General features: G+C 39.1%; 1 protein-coding gene across 19 annotated transcripts in view; it reads left to right on the top strand.

Annotated features, from left to right (window-relative positions):
* CADPS2 (calcium dependent secretion activator 2) overlaps window positions 1–16,330 on the top strand; it is a 575,633-nt gene that overhangs the window by 240,494 nt on the left and 318,809 nt on the right. For all 19 annotated transcript variants that reach the window (XM_040259536.1, XM_040259533.1, XM_040259535.1 and 16 more), the window contains exon 6: window positions 2,319–2,440. In XM_040259536.1, the coding sequence (XP_040115470.1) occupies window positions 2,319–2,440 (122 nt within the window). The remainder of the gene's footprint in view (window positions 1–2,318; window positions 2,441–16,330) is intronic.

Raw genomic sequence — 16,330 nt, 5'->3', positions numbered from 1 at the left:
TTATGGTCCCCCGTTCACCAGACTGCTCAGCTTCCTCTTGCTACAACCTGAACATGCTTGAGTTGCCACGTAACTCTGTGGAACGGACAATGTCTTATTCAGAAACATGCTATTTCATATTTTGTACATTCTTCCCTTCTTTATGCTTCTAGAATAACTTTGCTTTATCCTTATTGCATCATTCATCTAGAGAAATAGGAAGAGAAGACAGAACACAGATCAGTTTTATTTTCTGCAGTTTCATTATCAAGTTTTGCTGGGAATTGGTTGAAACAGTTACCTAAAGTTAGAGGAGATGATGGCCCATGGAATTCTTAGCTGCTTTTATCCTTCATAAATGAAACTAGCTGTGCTTTTCGAATTCCTTTTGGAAGTCAGATCTGCAGAATATTGTTGTTTTATTTACTTATATGTGTGGGCTTCCCCAGTGTCTCAGCAGGTAAAGAATCTGCCTGCAATGCAGGAGACACGGGAGATGCAGGTTCTATGCCTGGGTAGGGAAGATCCCCTGGAGGAGGGCATGGGAACCCATTCTCCATTCTTGCCTGGAGAATCCCATGGACAGAGGAGCCTGGCGGGCTACAAGAGGTCACAAAGAGTCGGACACAACTGAGAAACTAAGCAGGCACGCATGCATGGATTCACGATAGAAGTTACATCTTTTGAAAGTGGCAGTCCTGAAGGGTAGAATGTTCCCAACACAGATATGAGTGTTGTTTTGAGGGGCAGAAGACTGTTTCACAGTCATCTGTTTTAGGTTGTCCTGTTTATAGTATAGCTTGTAGCGGTAACGGAAATAATGGTAAACAGATGCTTCCTTTGTTCTCTCTTGCACTCTGGCTATTAAACACACAACGGAAAGAGATGCAGGACAGATATAATGTGAACTCGTGCCATCAAGATTTCTAGATTTATCTAGTGTACTCAATTCTGTTTCACGTTTAGTACTTCACCTCAGCTTCCTTGAGTGTTAGAGCAACTGTGAACGCTGTTACTATTATCTATTAATTCTCATAGTCTGTTTTCAATGTGGTTTTATTCATAAGTTGGTATGCATTTTGGTGTGACAAAATGATAAAAGCCCTGGCTGAGGGAAAAAAAATGCTTCTGAATTTGACTTGTATTTTTGGTGATCAGTTTGCCATATGTTTTTTATGGAAAAACAAAAGAGTAGGCATTTGTATTTACAAAAAAATCTTGTGCCAGAACTAAAAGGAATAAAAGTTCTATTAAGATGATTTGTTTCTTTGAGACTTTTTGCCTCAAGGTTCATATCATAACTCTACAAAAGGTATAATGATTTAGTAATATATTTAAAAATCAATAAATAATACATTCATTTTTAGTGGATATTTTGGTAGCTACATGGCATGAATGCTGTTAATCTTGTTTGTACATATACAACAGGAGATCAATAAAATATACATATGTATTTTATATATATATATGAATGCCATTGAATATATTTTATGGATGTTGAGAATTTAGGAAAATTCATGATGCAAAATTTTTTAAAGGCTATAGTAAATAATGTTCAGTAGTATTCATATTTTATGTATATATCCAGTGAGAGTGTTAGGTTACAATATTTTAAAATTGGCAGCCTTTCATACAAAGATAAAAAGCACACTTGAAAAGTATGTCTTCCTTCTCCCCAGGAGTTACAAATATATAAGCTAATATCAGTCTTTCTACTCTTTTCCAGTAGACTTTATCAAATTAATGGATTGGGAAAATATTTTTCCTTGTCTGGTTAATAGTAAGATATTCTTGGCAAGTTATATTTTTTATATTTTCATAGGATATACATTGACCATAAAGGAAATTCTTTTGTAAATGCTGATAGTCATATAAATGAGTATAGACATTTTCTGATGCCAGGTATTGACTATCTGTGAATTGGTATGATTATCTGTGAATTGGTATGATGGTGACAATGTCTACCAGTCACCTTATATGGAATTCAACCTGTATTTTTGTAACACGTTCACTGAATTTTCATCATTCTGCTTTACCTCATGAAGACCTGCCAAAATTGCTTTGTAGGATCTCAGTGTTTATCTCACTTCATTGTGGCTCATATCTAGAGACTTTAACTTAACTGCTGGTAGGAGATGCATCTTCAGATACCAGACCTTTTCAAAACATTATGTACTATACCGTCCATGAATAAAGATGGATTATAAAGAAGATAAAATACCATTGAGATTGTCAGATAATTATATCAATTGGTCTCTCTAATTGTAGTTCATGCTGCTGTCTCTGTTGCTAACTGTTGTCAATTTGACAAATCTGTGAAACATTTTTCTTGTCTTTAGATTGTCATAATGGAAGTGCAAGGTTTGAGGTCAGTCGCTCCCAATCGAGTTGTTTACTGTACAATGGAAGTGGAAGGAGGAGAGAAACTGCAGACAGACCAGGCGGAAGCCTCAAGGCCACAGTAAGCCCGCTGGGAAAAAATGTGTTTTCCTTCCCTCCCAAAGAAACATGCCTTATCGATTTGCAGAATTCTGTGGTTTTGCACTCTGAAACTGTTACTTGGCTACCTTTGTCTCAACTGTGTTACAATCAGTGTGTGCCTTTCTGAATAATGAGGCTGTAATTAGAGCTATAGCAGAATCCCCTGTGTAGTACAAACAGAAAATTCAGCATGCATATGTGAAACTAATTATTAGGCAATTAAATGTTTGTCAGTAAGGAAAGCATGTGTTATGTGTTATTTAAAAGGTAGTGCTCAATTCTATTTCAGCTACTAGTAATATAATCTATAGTTCTTCCATTTCAGTGGCGGTGCTGAGGTAGATGTTGTGGGTGATTTCTTGCGATGCTCCAGTGAGTAGGCTTGAGTTAGAGAACCAGTTCATGACTACTGAGCAGTCACTGGATTTGCTAACGGTGTTCATTGCTGGCAGTTTTATGTTTCACATGCTGGGAATGACTGTAGTTAAGTTTGGAAGATGTTCTGTTTAACTGATTTCAAACTTGCAAACCATCACAACCTCTGGTAGAAATAACCTTACGTTGGCCAGAAGAATTCAAATGAAGATCCCCTGGCCTTAATCTGCACACTGCCTTTCAATAACATTTTTTATTCTATTTAAATTTCATTCAGAATTTCTTTACAGGACTTGGCATTTTTGCCTTATTATGGTGTCCGTATGTGGAGTCTTCATTCAGGAAACCTCAACCTCTGAGCTTCTGGCTAATCACTGACTAGGCACTGGATAGACAGAGATGAATAGGAAACTTTGATTTTTCTTAAAACAGACGGAGTCAAAGGAGGTACACAGAGGATTACGTGTAACAGGGCAGATGTGCACAGAGTGTTACAGGGTTGAGAAGAAGCAAGCTGAAACTTCTCATCTTGCCTTTCAAAACCCTACAGGTCTACCCCTGGCCAGTCTCTGCTTACCTCCGGGACCTCACCTTATCCCTCTGTTCCTCTGTTGAGTCACTCTTCCACCTCCCTGGACCCCATGAAGTTCCTCATACCTCTCAACCTTCTCTCGTCATGGCACCTGCTTTTTCCTCTGCCTGCAGTGATGTTGCCTCTTATCTTTTTAAAGCTGGATCCTTAGTACTGAGAAATAATCACTTGCTGAGCACAATTGATTCCTTTAGATAACCCATTGCTAAGTGGATATTTTCTGACTCATCACTTTATAATTTTTAAATTAATGGTTTCTCATGTGTGTATTTTGTATTGTTTCCCTTCCTCTGTCTCTTTTGGAAAAAAAAAAAAGTATTTGGCTGCACCAGGCCTTAGTTGAGACACATAAGGATCTTCAGTCTTCACTTCAGTGTGCAGGATATATATATATATATATATATATGTTTTAGTTGCAGCATGCAAACTATTAGTTGTTGCATGTGGAATGGAATGTAGTTCCCCAAGCAGGGATAGAATCCGAGCCCCTGCATTGGGAGTGTGGAATCTTAGCCACTGGACCACCAGGAAAGTCCCTCCTCTCTCCTTTTGAACAGAACTCTTATCCTATCAGTCTTATATCCTAGTACCTAGTAGACACTCAGAATTTACTAATTTGTATGCCTGAGCTTACTTTTATGCCTTATCATAGTAAATATTAAAGGGTGTTGTATTTATTCCTGCAGCCAAATAGAATTGACTTACAATATGACCATGAAGTGAAAATAAAAGGGGATAAACAGCTTTTTAAGAGGTTAAAACCTCTCAGGAAGAGGCTATGTGACATGGAAAGGGAGATTGGAATCATTTCTAGGAGGGCATACGGAGTCAAGAGAGAGGTTTGGTATTTGTTTTAAAATATTAGCTGTTTTACTATATTCACAGTGTTATGCAACCAATGTCAATTTTAAAGCATACTCATCACCTCGAAAAAAAATCTTTTTAAAAAGCTTTATTTTTTATTACTTGATCATACCATGTGGCCTGTTGGATCTTAGTTCTCCTTCAGTTCAGTAACTCAGTTCTGTCCAACTCTTTGCAGCCCCATAGACTGCAGCACACCAGGCTTCCCTGTCCATCAGCACTCCTAGAGCTTACTCAAGCTCATGTCCATCGAGTCAGTGATGCCATCCAACCATCTCATTCTCTTTCATCCCTTCCCCTCCTGCCTTCAATCTTTCCCAGCATGAATGTCTTTTCCACTGAGTCAGTTCTTCGTATCAGGTGGCCAAAGGATTGGAGTTTCAGCTTCAGGATCAGTCCTTCCAATGAATAGTCAGGACTGATTTCCTTTAGGATGGACTCCTTGCAGTCCAAGGGACTCTCAAGAGCCTTCTCCAACACCACAGTTCAAAAGCACCAATTTCTCTATGCTCAGCTTGCTTTATGATCCAATTCTTACATCCATTTTTTTGATCTCCAAAATCATTGCAGATGATGATTGCAGCCAAAAATTAAAAGACGCTTACTCCTTGGCAGGAAAGTTATGACCAACCTAGACAGAATATTAAAAAGCAGAGACATTACTTTGCCAACAAAGGTCCATCTAGTCAAGGCTATGTTTGTTTCCAGTAGTCATGTAAGGATGTGAGAGTTGGACTAATAAGGAGAACGGGACGACAGAGGATGAGATGGTTGGATGGCATCACCGACTCAATGGACATGAGTTTGAGTAAACTCCGGAAGTTGCTGATGGACAGGGAGGCCTGCCGTGCTGCACTCCATGGTCACAAAGATTCGGACATGACTGAGCGACTGAACTGAACTCACATCCACACATGATGACTGATAAAACCATAGCTTTGACTGGACAGACTGTTGTTGGCAAAGTCTCTGCTTTTTAATATGCTATCTAGGTTGGTCATAGTTTTTCTTCCAAGGAGTAAGTGTCTTTTAATTGCATGGCTGCAATTACCATCTGCAGTGATTTTGGAGCCCAGAAAAATAAAGTCTCACTGTTTCCACTGTTTACCCATCTATTTCCCATGAAGTGATGGGACCAGTTGCCATAATCTTCGTTTTCTGAATGTTGAGCTTTAACCCAGCTTTTTCACTCTCCTCTTTTACTTTCATCAAGAGGCTCTTTAGTTCTTCACTCTCTGCCACAAGGGTGGTATCATCTGTGTATCTGAGGTTATGGATATTTCTCTGGGCAATCTTGATTCCAGCTTGTGCTTCAGCCAGCCTGGCATTTTTCATGATGTACTCTTGATATAAGTTAAATAAGCAGGCTGGCAACATACAGCCTTGGCGTATTCCTTTAGCAATTTGGAACCAGTCTGTTGTTCCATGTCCAGTTCTAACTGTTGCTTCGTGAGCTGCATACAGATTTTTCAGGAAGCAGGTGAGGCGGTCTGTATTCCCATCTCTTTCAGAATTTTGAGTTTATTGTGATCCACATAGTCAAAGGTTTTGGTGTAGTCACTAAAGAAAAAATAGATGTTTTTCTGGAATTCTCTTGCTTTATTGATGATCTAACAGATGTTGGCAATTGGATCTCTGGTTCCTCTGTCTTTTCTAAATCCAGCTTGAATATCTGGAAGTTCGCGGTTCACGTACTGTTGAAGCCTGGCTTGGAGAATTTTGAGCATTACTTTGCTACCTTGTAGGATTAGTGCAATTGTGCAGTAGTTTGAGCATTCTTTGGCATTGCCTTTCTTTGGGAATGGAATGAAAACTGACCTTTTCCAGTTCCCCTACTAGGGATTGAACCCGTGCCTTCTGCAGTGGAGAGTTGAGGTCTTAACCATTGGACCACCAGGGTTGTCCCAAGAAACCCTTTACTTTTATGTATCAACCTCAAATCACCTCAACCCTAACCAACTACTTACTGACTTTCTGTCTCTAGATTTGCCTGTTCAGGACATTTCATGTAAATGGAGTCATATAATATGTGCTCTTTTGTGACTGGCTTCTTTCACTTAGCATGTGAACTGAAAAAGTGTTCATCCATCTTGTGGCATATGTCAGGACTTCATTCCTTTTTATGGATGAATGGTATTCCATTGTATGTATATGCCAAATTTAGTTTATCCACGTAGGCTAATGACACTTGCATTGTTTCTACCTTTTGGCCACTCTGGCTAATGCTTCAGGTAAATCTGGTATACAAATATCCATTGGAGTTCCTGTTTTCAGTTCTTTTGGGTATATAGCTAGGAATGGAATTGCTGAATGATATATCATTCAGCTTTTTGATGATCCATCAAAATGCCTTTTCACAGTGTACCATTTTACTTTCCCACCAGCAATGTACAAGAGTTAAATTTCTTCATATGCACACCAGTGCTTGTTGTTTGGCCTTTTAAAAATATAAGTATATACCGGTCCTAGTGTTAAGTAGTACTTTGTGGTTTTGATTTGCTCTTTTCTGATGAGAGTTGGACTGTGAAGAAAGCTTAGCGCCGAAGAATTGATGCTTTTGAACTGTGGTCCTGGAGAAGACTCTCGCGACTCCCTTGGGCTGCAAGGAGATCCAACCAGTCCATGCTAAAGGAGACCAGTCCTGGATGTTCATTGGAAGGACTGATGCTAAAGCTGAAACTCCAATACTTTGGCCACCTCATACGAAGAGTTGACTCATTGGAAAAGACCCTGATGCTGGGAGGGATTGCGGGCAAGAGGAGAAGGGGATGACAGAGGATGAGATGGTAGGATGGCATCACCAACTCGATGGACATGAGTTTGGGTGAACTCCAGGAGTTGGTAATGGACAGGGAGGCCTGGCATGCTGTGATTCATGACGTCACAAAGAGTCAGACACAGTTGAGCAACTGAACTGAACTGAATGATTAATGATCATGAGTGTCTTTTCATATCCTGTATTAGCCATGTTTAGAGAAAGAAATGTCTATTCAAATTCTTGGCTATTTTTGGAGTTGTTTGCCTTTTGGGTATTAACTTGAAAGAGCTGTTTATATACTAGATCAGTTCAATTCAGTCAGCTCAGTTGCTCAGTCATGTCCCCATGGACTGCAGCACGCTAGGCCTCCCTGTCCATCAGCAACTCCCGGAGTTTAAGCAAACTCATGTCCATTGACTCAATGATGCCATCCAACCATCTCATCCTCTGTCATCTCCTTCTCCTCCTGCCTTCAATCTTTACCAGCATCAGGATCTTTTCAAATGAGTCAGCTTTTTGCATCAGGTGGCCAAAGTATTAGAGTTTCTGCTTCAACATCAGTCCTTCCAATTCAGGACTTGATTTCCTTTAGCATGGACTGGTTGGATCTCCTTGCTGTCCAAGGGACTCTCAAGAGTTTTCTCCAACACCTCAGTTCAAAAGCATCAATTCTTCAGTGCTCAGCTTTCTTTATAGTCCAACTCTCACATCCATACATGACTGCTGGAAAAACCATAACCTTGACTAGATGGACTTTTGTTGCCAAAGTAATGTCTCTGCTTTTTAATATTGCTGTCTAGGTTGGTCATAACTTTTCTTCCAAGGAGTAAGCATCTTTTTATTTCATGGCTGCAGTCACCATCAGCAATAATTTTGGAGCCCAAGAAAATAAAATCTGCCACTGTTTCTCCATCTATTTGCCATGAAGTGATGGGGCCAGATGCCATGATCTTCGTTTTCTGAATGTTGAGCTTTAAGCCAACTTTTTCACTCTCCTCTTTCACTTTCATCAAGAGGCTTTTTAGTTCTTCTTCACTTTCTGCCATAAGGGTGGTGTCATCTGCATATCAGAAGTTATTGATATTTCTCCTGGCAATCTTGATTCTAGCTTGTGCTTCATCCAGCCCAGCATTACTCACAGTGTACTCTGCATATAATTTAAATAAGCATGGTGACAATATACAACCTGATGTACTCCTTTTCCTATTTGGAACCAGTCTGTTGTTCCATGTCCAGTTCTAACTGTTGCTTCTTGACCTCCATACAGATTTCTCAAGAGGCAGGTCAGGTGACCTGGTATTCCCATCTCTTTCAGAATTTTCCACAGTTTATTGTGATCCACACAGTCAAAGGCTTTGGCATAGTCAATAAAGCAGGAATAGATGTTTTTCTGGAACTCTCTTGCTTCTTCAATGATCCAGCAGATGTTGGCAATTTGATCTCTGGTTCCTCTGCCTTTTCTAAAACCAGCTTGAACATCTGGACGTTCATGGTTCACGTACTGTTGATGCCTCAGTTCAGTTCAGTCACTCAGTCGTGTCCGACTCATTGCGACCCCATGGACCACAGCACACCAGGCCTCCCTGTCCATCACCAAGTTCCAGAGTCCACCCAAACCCATGTCCATCGAATCGATGATGCCATCCAACCATCTCATCCTCTGTCAGCCCCTTCTCCTCCTACCCTCAATCTTTCCCAGCATCAGGGTCTTTTCAAATGAGTCAGCTCTTCTCATCAAGTGGCCAACATATTGGAGTTTCAGCTTCAACATCAGTCTTTCCAGTGAACACCCAGGAATGTTCTCCTTTAGGATGGACTAGTTGGATCTCCTTGCGGTCCAAGGGACTCTCATGAGTCTTCTCCTGGCTTGGAGAATATTGAACATTACTTTGCTAGCGTGTGAGATGAGTGCAATTGTGCCGTAGTTTGAGCATTCTTTAGCATTGCCTTTCCTTGGGATTGGAATGATAACTGACCTTTTCCAGTCCTGTGGCCACTGCTGAGTTTTCCAAATGTGCTGGCATATTGAGTCCAGCACTTTCACAGCATCATCTTTGTTCACAGTGATGCTTCCTACGGTCCACTTGACTTCACATTCCAGGATGTCTGGCTCTAGGTGAGTGATCACACTGTCGTGATTATCTGGGTTGTGAAGATCATTTTTGTACAGTTCTTTTGTGTATTCATGCCACCTCTTCTTAATATCTTCTGTTTCTGTTAGGTCCATCCCATTTCTGTCCTTTATTGAGCCCATCTTTTCCTGAAATGTTCCCTTGGTATCTCTGATTTTCTTGAAGAGATCTCTAGTCTTTCTCATTCTATTGTTTTCCTCTATTTCTTTGCACTGATCACTGAGATACTAGACCCTTTATATATATGTGTGTATATATATATATGTATATGTGTGTATATATATATATGATTTGCAAATGTTTTCTTCCATTCATGCATCATCTTTTTACTTTATTGGTAAAATCTTTTGAAGCATAAGTTTTATCTAGTTTTTGTTGCTTGTGCTTTTGGTGTCGTATCTTAGAATCCAGTGCCAAATCCAAGGTCACATACCTATATTCCTGTTTTTTTGCCTACACTGTCATGATTTCAGCTTTTACATTTAGGTCATTGATCCATTTTAAGCTAATTTTGGTACATAGTATGTAGTGTATAACTTCCTTCTTTTGTGTATGACAGTCTGGTTTTCCCACACCATTTATTGAAGAAACTACTTGTCCATTCAGTATTCTTGGTACCCTTTTGGAATCATTTGACCATAGATATATGAGTTTATTTATGTACTCTCAATTTCAAAATTATTCCAATGATACATCTATATGTTTATTCTTATGCTAGTACCACATTATCTTGTTTACTATTGCTTTGTATTAAGTTTTAAAATCAGGTGTGTGTGTCTTCCAAATACATTCTTTTTCAGGATTATTTTGGGTATTCTGATTTTCCATATTAGTTTTAGGATCACTGTCAATTTCTGCAAAAACTTTGTAAATATCACCAGCTAAGATTCAGATAGGAATTGTAATGAACCTGGGCTCAGTTTGGAGAGTATTGCCATCTTAACAATATTAAGTCTTCCTACTGAGGAACATGGGATGTCTTTGCATATCTGAATCTATAATTTCTTTCAGCAGTGTTTTGTAGTTTTCAAAGTACATTTTTTACTTCTTCAGTTAAGTTTATTTCTGGTATTTTATTATTTTTGATATTATTAATGGAATTTTTCATTTAAATTCATTTTTGGATTATTTATTGCAAGTGTATAGAAATACAGTTGATTTTTATATATTAGTTCCATATGATGCACCCTTACTGAACTTGTTTATTCTCATAATTTTTACTGGATTTCTTAGACTTTTCTCTATTTAACATGACATTTGCAAATAATGATTCTTTTACTTCTTACTGTCCAATCTGAATGCTTTTTATTTAATTTTTTGCCTAATTTGCCCTAGCTCCTTCAGTACAATGTTAGAAGTGGCAAGAATGGACATTCTTGTATTCTTGATTATAGGGGAAAAGCATAGTCTTTCATCATTAAACATGATGTTAGCTGTTTGAGGAAACTTTTCTATTCCTAGTTTGAGTGGAATTTTTTTTCCATGAAAGAGTGTTGGACTTTGTCAGTTGTCTTCTTTGCTTCTATTGAGATGATCATATGGTATTTGCCTTTTATTCTATCAGTATGGTACATTGCATTATATGGTATTGGGGGTGTTAAACCAACCTTGCATTTCTTATGTAATTGCCACTTGGTCATGATATGTAATTCTTTTTGTTACTGGATTAAGTGTTCTAGTATCTTGTTGAGGATTTTTAAAATCTATGTTCATAAGAGATTAGTCTCTAGTACCCCTTCTTTGGTGACTTCTGTCTGGTTTTATATTGGCCTCATAAAAACTTCTTGGAAGGATATGAAGAATTGGTATTAATTATCATTTATGTATTTGGTAGAATTACCAGTGGGACCATCAGGGGTTGGATTTTTGTTTGTAGGTCTTTTGTGATTACTAATTCTGATTACATAGTGAACCATGATAGCCCTGCTAGGTTAGGTTCTTGGTGAAAACCTGCTTTACAGATGGCTGCCTTCTTGCTGTGTCTTCACATAGTGAAGAGAACCATCTCATTTCTCTTCATCCTTTTTAAGGACAGCCATATTTTCATGGGTCTCTCCCCACATTACCTCATCTGAGCCCAATTAACTCCCAGAAGCCCTGCCTCCAAGTACAATCACATTGGGGATTAGAGTGTTAACATATTAATTTGGAGGATTCATAAACACTACCCTACTCTAGCACTCCATGAGTTCTTAAGGGAGTGCAAAGGCCCTTAGAAGCTCAATACCATGATGTTTTTAAAGAATCTTTTTTTTTCAAGTTTTACTGATATATAATTTATATAGCATAAAATTCTCTTATTGAAATTTAGATGATTTTTAATAAATTTATACACTTGTGCTCTCATCACAATTCAGTTTCAGAACACATTATTTCACAAAATTGCTTCATTCCCATTTGCAGTCTTACTCAGTTCCAGGAAACCACTCATATGCTTTCTAGTGCTATAATTTTTTTCTGAACATTTCATATAAATGATATGCAAAATGTAGTCTTTTGTATCTGGCTTTTTTTTCACTTGGTGTAATCTCTACAAAGTGTATTTAATTGATACTTAAATATTTATTCAATGAAATGAGTTAATTTTTATATAGTTATTTAACAATAACTTGTGCCACAAATAGTAAAATTTTCAAAATATGCTTTCCATTTAATTTCTAATAAGTTCAGAATGTATTTATAAAGAGATGCTATACTAGGAAAATTATACATGGACACGTTAAATGAATTAAAATATTTGTGAGTTAGGAAATATTACCTTAAGCCCACTAGTGGTAAACATCCAACCTGCCAGTGCAGGAGATTTAAGAGACCAGGTTTGGTCCCTGGGTCAGGAAGATCTCCTGGAGGAGGAAATAGCAGCCCACTACAGTATTTCTACCTGTAGAATCCCATGGATAGACGAGCCTGGTGGGCTACAATCTACAGGGCTGCAAAGAGTTGACACAACTAAAGCGACTTAATGCACAGACAGTCCCTTTTATTAGTCTTACCACAGGGAAATTTGGCTGAAATATCTTACGTGCATTTCCTCATGAATTCTGAGTTAATTTGTAAGAACTAAAGGATGTGTTTATTATTGTTCCCAGCACAGATTTCTTTAAAAATATATCTCCTAAATGCTGACCAACTGCAGCTTTTCAGCAGTGTGGTTACTTTTCTTGAATTCATCTTACTCAACAGGAAAGGGATTCTCTCCTCCATCATCATAGTGAATTGTGCCTCAGACATGTTTTCTAAATGTTACTGTTTCAACAATTTGTGCTTTGCTGGAGATCGATTCATCCTTCTGTCTGATAGTAAAGTGCCTTATTTAGTCCATATTTCCAATAAATGTATCAAGATTTCTAGCCATTGCCTATTTCATTCCTGTAATTCAGATTTCCTGCCAGCAATTAGGTAGAAAACAGCGTGTGAGGTTGGTACATAACTTAGAATGTGGAACCTGGGATCTAATAAAAACGATGTTTATAAACAAGTTTGATTCATGAAGAGTGGTAGTCATCTGTTGAAGCTTTATTTTTACCTTTGTTTTCTTTTTTAATAGAGGTGAGGGAATGTAGACAAATGGTATCGTCAGTCGAGAAAATTCGTCTTTTCATAGTCTCTCAGTGAACCTGGGAAAGTTTAGTTCTCTGTAATAACATACACCATTGTTGCTCCACTTTTATAGCTTTTTACCATTTTGAGACATTTCATTTTTAGCCCATACCCTGAATGATACCATCTGAACGGAAGTAGAGGGATAGTCAGACAACAGGCTGATGCTGGAAGGGACAGGGAGTGACTTGTCGTGTAGTGGTCACCAATTTCTTGATATGTGGTGATCTTAACACACTTACACACGTTCCCTACAGACAATGAGCATTCTTCGAGTGCCTAAAACATAAGAGCAAATGATACCCTATGGAAGGCCAAGGTAGATCTTGGTTCTGGGGAAATAAATGCAAGGGAATTCATTTTAAAAAACAAGTCAGGAACTGCTGGGAGCTGGGAACGGGAACTTACTTTTCAAGGAGTACATGCTAAGTCACTTCAGTCGTGTCCACCTCTTTGTGACCCCATGGGCTGTAGCCCACCAGGCCCCTCTGTCTATGGGATTCTCCAAGCAAGAGTACTGGAGTGGGGTGCCATTTCCTTCTCCAATGCAAGCAGTATAATGTTTCAAATACTCAAGGTGACTAAAATTCTAGGGTTTGCTGTCTGTAGTTGCGTCCATAGTTAACAATACGGTATTGTTCTCCTAAAAGTTCTTTAAGAGGGTAGATCTCATGTTAAATGTTCTTGCCACACACAGAAAAGATCCTGGGAAGCAGCACTGTTTTTTGCGATACCCTCTCTCTCTCTCATCCAATGGTGCTGCCTTATTAAAGACATTTGAAGGTTAATAGGTCTCTGTCCCTGACCCCCATCAAAGCAAGTAATAAAATAGAAAAGGCAAGGAACAGTAAGAAAAGCTATTGAGATGTGTCATTAGACAAATATATTTATGCTTATTGGAACAGAACATTCTTCTACCTCATGGAAATGATGGGAAAGGTGACTTCAGTACTTGCTTCTGGAAACTTTAAGTTCTGAGCCAGAATTATAATAATCTGTCAAACTATTGAAAGATTATTGCCACTTATGGGAAGCTTAACAGAATAACAAGCTACTGGGACATGTTTAAGAGAGATTAAATAAAAATAAACCAAGAAAAAGGTAACCATATTTTTTCAAAAAAACGTAGTTGTTTTCATTTTAGTATCTACTAAGGCCAAAATTAGTTTTGAAGTATTATTCATTATCCAGCTACTCTTGCTGACAAAAATAAAATATACTACATTGTAAAATCATCTGTCAAAAGTATGCCTATTCTTAGTGCATCAAAAGGAAAACACAAACCATACACATTTCATTTTTCTCATTTTCATCTTTAAAAATACAAGATTCTCTCCTCTTAAATAAATTTGCCAGAAATAACATTTTTGTAAAACTCATGCTACTGGTGCAGAAGAAAATGAAGCCTAAAGAGACAGACATTGGCCAAATACAGAAATTACATTCATTGAGAGATTATTTGGAAGTAAAAGAAGCTAATGTGTGGATCCTGATCATTGGTGGCATCTGAATTAGAAGGAAAGCGTGATGGATTAAGATTCCAGATGCTTGCTGAAAAGCGCTAATGGAAAACAGCATTGAGAGAGCTCGGGAGAAAGTGTGTATATGTGAGTCTCAACATCTCGAGGAGGGATTTATAGTTTGTAAGTAAAATGAAAAGAAAGTGAAAGTTGCTCTGTCGTGTCCAGCTCTCTGCAACCCATGGACTGCACAGTCTGTGGAATTCTGTAGGCCAGAATACTGGAGTGGGTAGTCTTTCCCTTATCCAGGGGATCTTCCCAACCCAGGGATTGAACCCAGGTCTCCTGCATTGCAGGTGGATTTTTTTTTACCAGCTGAACCACAAGGAAAGCCCAGGAATACTGGAGTGGGTAGCCTATCCCTTCTCCAGAGGATCTTCCTGACCCAGGAATAGAACTGGGGTCTCCTGCATTGCAGGCAGATTCTTTACCAACTGAGCTATCAGGAAAGCCCCTGACATCCCCTTATAATCCTTGACTTTCTTCCAGAGCAAAGTTTTGGAGCTGTTTTCATCCTTATTTGATCTATGTAGCCAATTTATTGAGTGGAAAACATTTCACAGAGTGTAAGTAGCAAACAGCTTCTCTCATGATACTGCTCTCAGATGTGCTCCAGAAATACCCTCCTGTTTTAGTGGGAGAGATCTTAGCAGAAACCAGAGCTTTGCTGCCCATTTTCAGGTATCCAGTCACATGTTTGAAAGTGAAAGTGTTAGTTCCTTGATTGTGTCCAGCTTTTTGTGACCCCATGGGCTGTAGCCCACCAGGCTCCTCTGTCCATGGAATTCTCCAGGCAAGAATAGTGGGTTGGGTTGTCATTTCCTTCTCCAGGGGATCTTGCCAACCCAGAGATGAAACCTGGGTCTCCTGCTTTGCTAGCAGATGCTTTACACTCTGAACCACTTTTCAGGTGTCAAATAACGTGTTTAGGTATTCAAAGTTTCCTATCACTTTAAATCAAAACGTACCCATTTCAAAAGGGTAAGATTTCCCTTGGTGGCTTCCCTGGCCGCTCAGATGGTAAAGCATCTGCCTGCAATGCAGGGACCCGGGTTCAATCCCTGGGTCAGAAAGATCACCTGGAGAAGTAAATGGCTACCCACTCCATTATTCTTGCCTGGAGAATTCCATTCACCCCTGGTGGGCTACAGCACATGGGGTTGCAAAGAGTCAGACATGACTGAATGACTAACGCTTTCACTTTCACATTCTTTTCCTTCCTTTCCTCCCAGCATGCCCAGAAACCTGTCCTGGGGAAAGGGTACTATTGTCTGTTCCTCACTTGCATTATGTTTTTGCCTGCTCATATGTTCTTTTCTACCAATTTTTGGTAGGCTGGAGGAGGGAAGAGTTGTGAAGGGGCAAAATGCCATTGTATTAATATATAAGTGCTCTCTGTGGTCCTCTCTTGGTTAGCAGATGCCTTCTATCATAGAAAATGTCCACATTTAACTTTTCTCTGGTGTAGTTCCTTGGAGATACACGCCCTGCTGACCAGAGCTTCTGACCTCACACTCTTCCTTTCTAGAATAATGCATCCTGTAGCCACCTTCTTTCCTCTTCCCCTGAGCCACTGCGTTAATAATGTTACCCACAAGTCCTCTTCCTGCTTGAATCTAGTTTTCTCAGCAGATGGCTCACATATTGGGTTGGCCTGAAGGGAGAAGAGAGCGGCAGTGGATGAGATGGTTAGATATCATCACCAACTCAATGAACATGAATCTGAGCAAACTCAGGAGTTAGTAGAGGATAGAGCAGCCTGGCATGCTGCAGTCCATGGGATCAAGAATCAGATACAACTTAGTGACTGGTCAACAACAAAATTTCATTCAGGTTTCTCCATAAGATGTAATGAAAAAACCCTAACGAACTTTTAGGCCAACACAGTAAATTGGAGACCTGGGTTTGATCCCTGGGTCAGGAAGATCCCCTGGAGAAGGGAATGGCTACCCACTCCAGTATTCTTGTATGGAGAATCCCATGGACAGAAGAGCCTGGGGTGGGGCTGCAGTCCATGGGGTCGCAAAGA

Source organism: Oryx dammah, unplaced genomic scaffold (genome assembly GCF_014754425.2).
Source record: "Oryx dammah isolate SB20612 unplaced genomic scaffold, SCBI_Odam_1.1 HiC_scaffold_18, whole genome shotgun sequence".
Classification (NCBI taxonomy): Eukaryota; Metazoa; Chordata; class Mammalia; order Artiodactyla; family Bovidae; genus Oryx; species Oryx dammah.
This window is presented reverse-complemented; position numbering and strand designations above follow the sequence as displayed.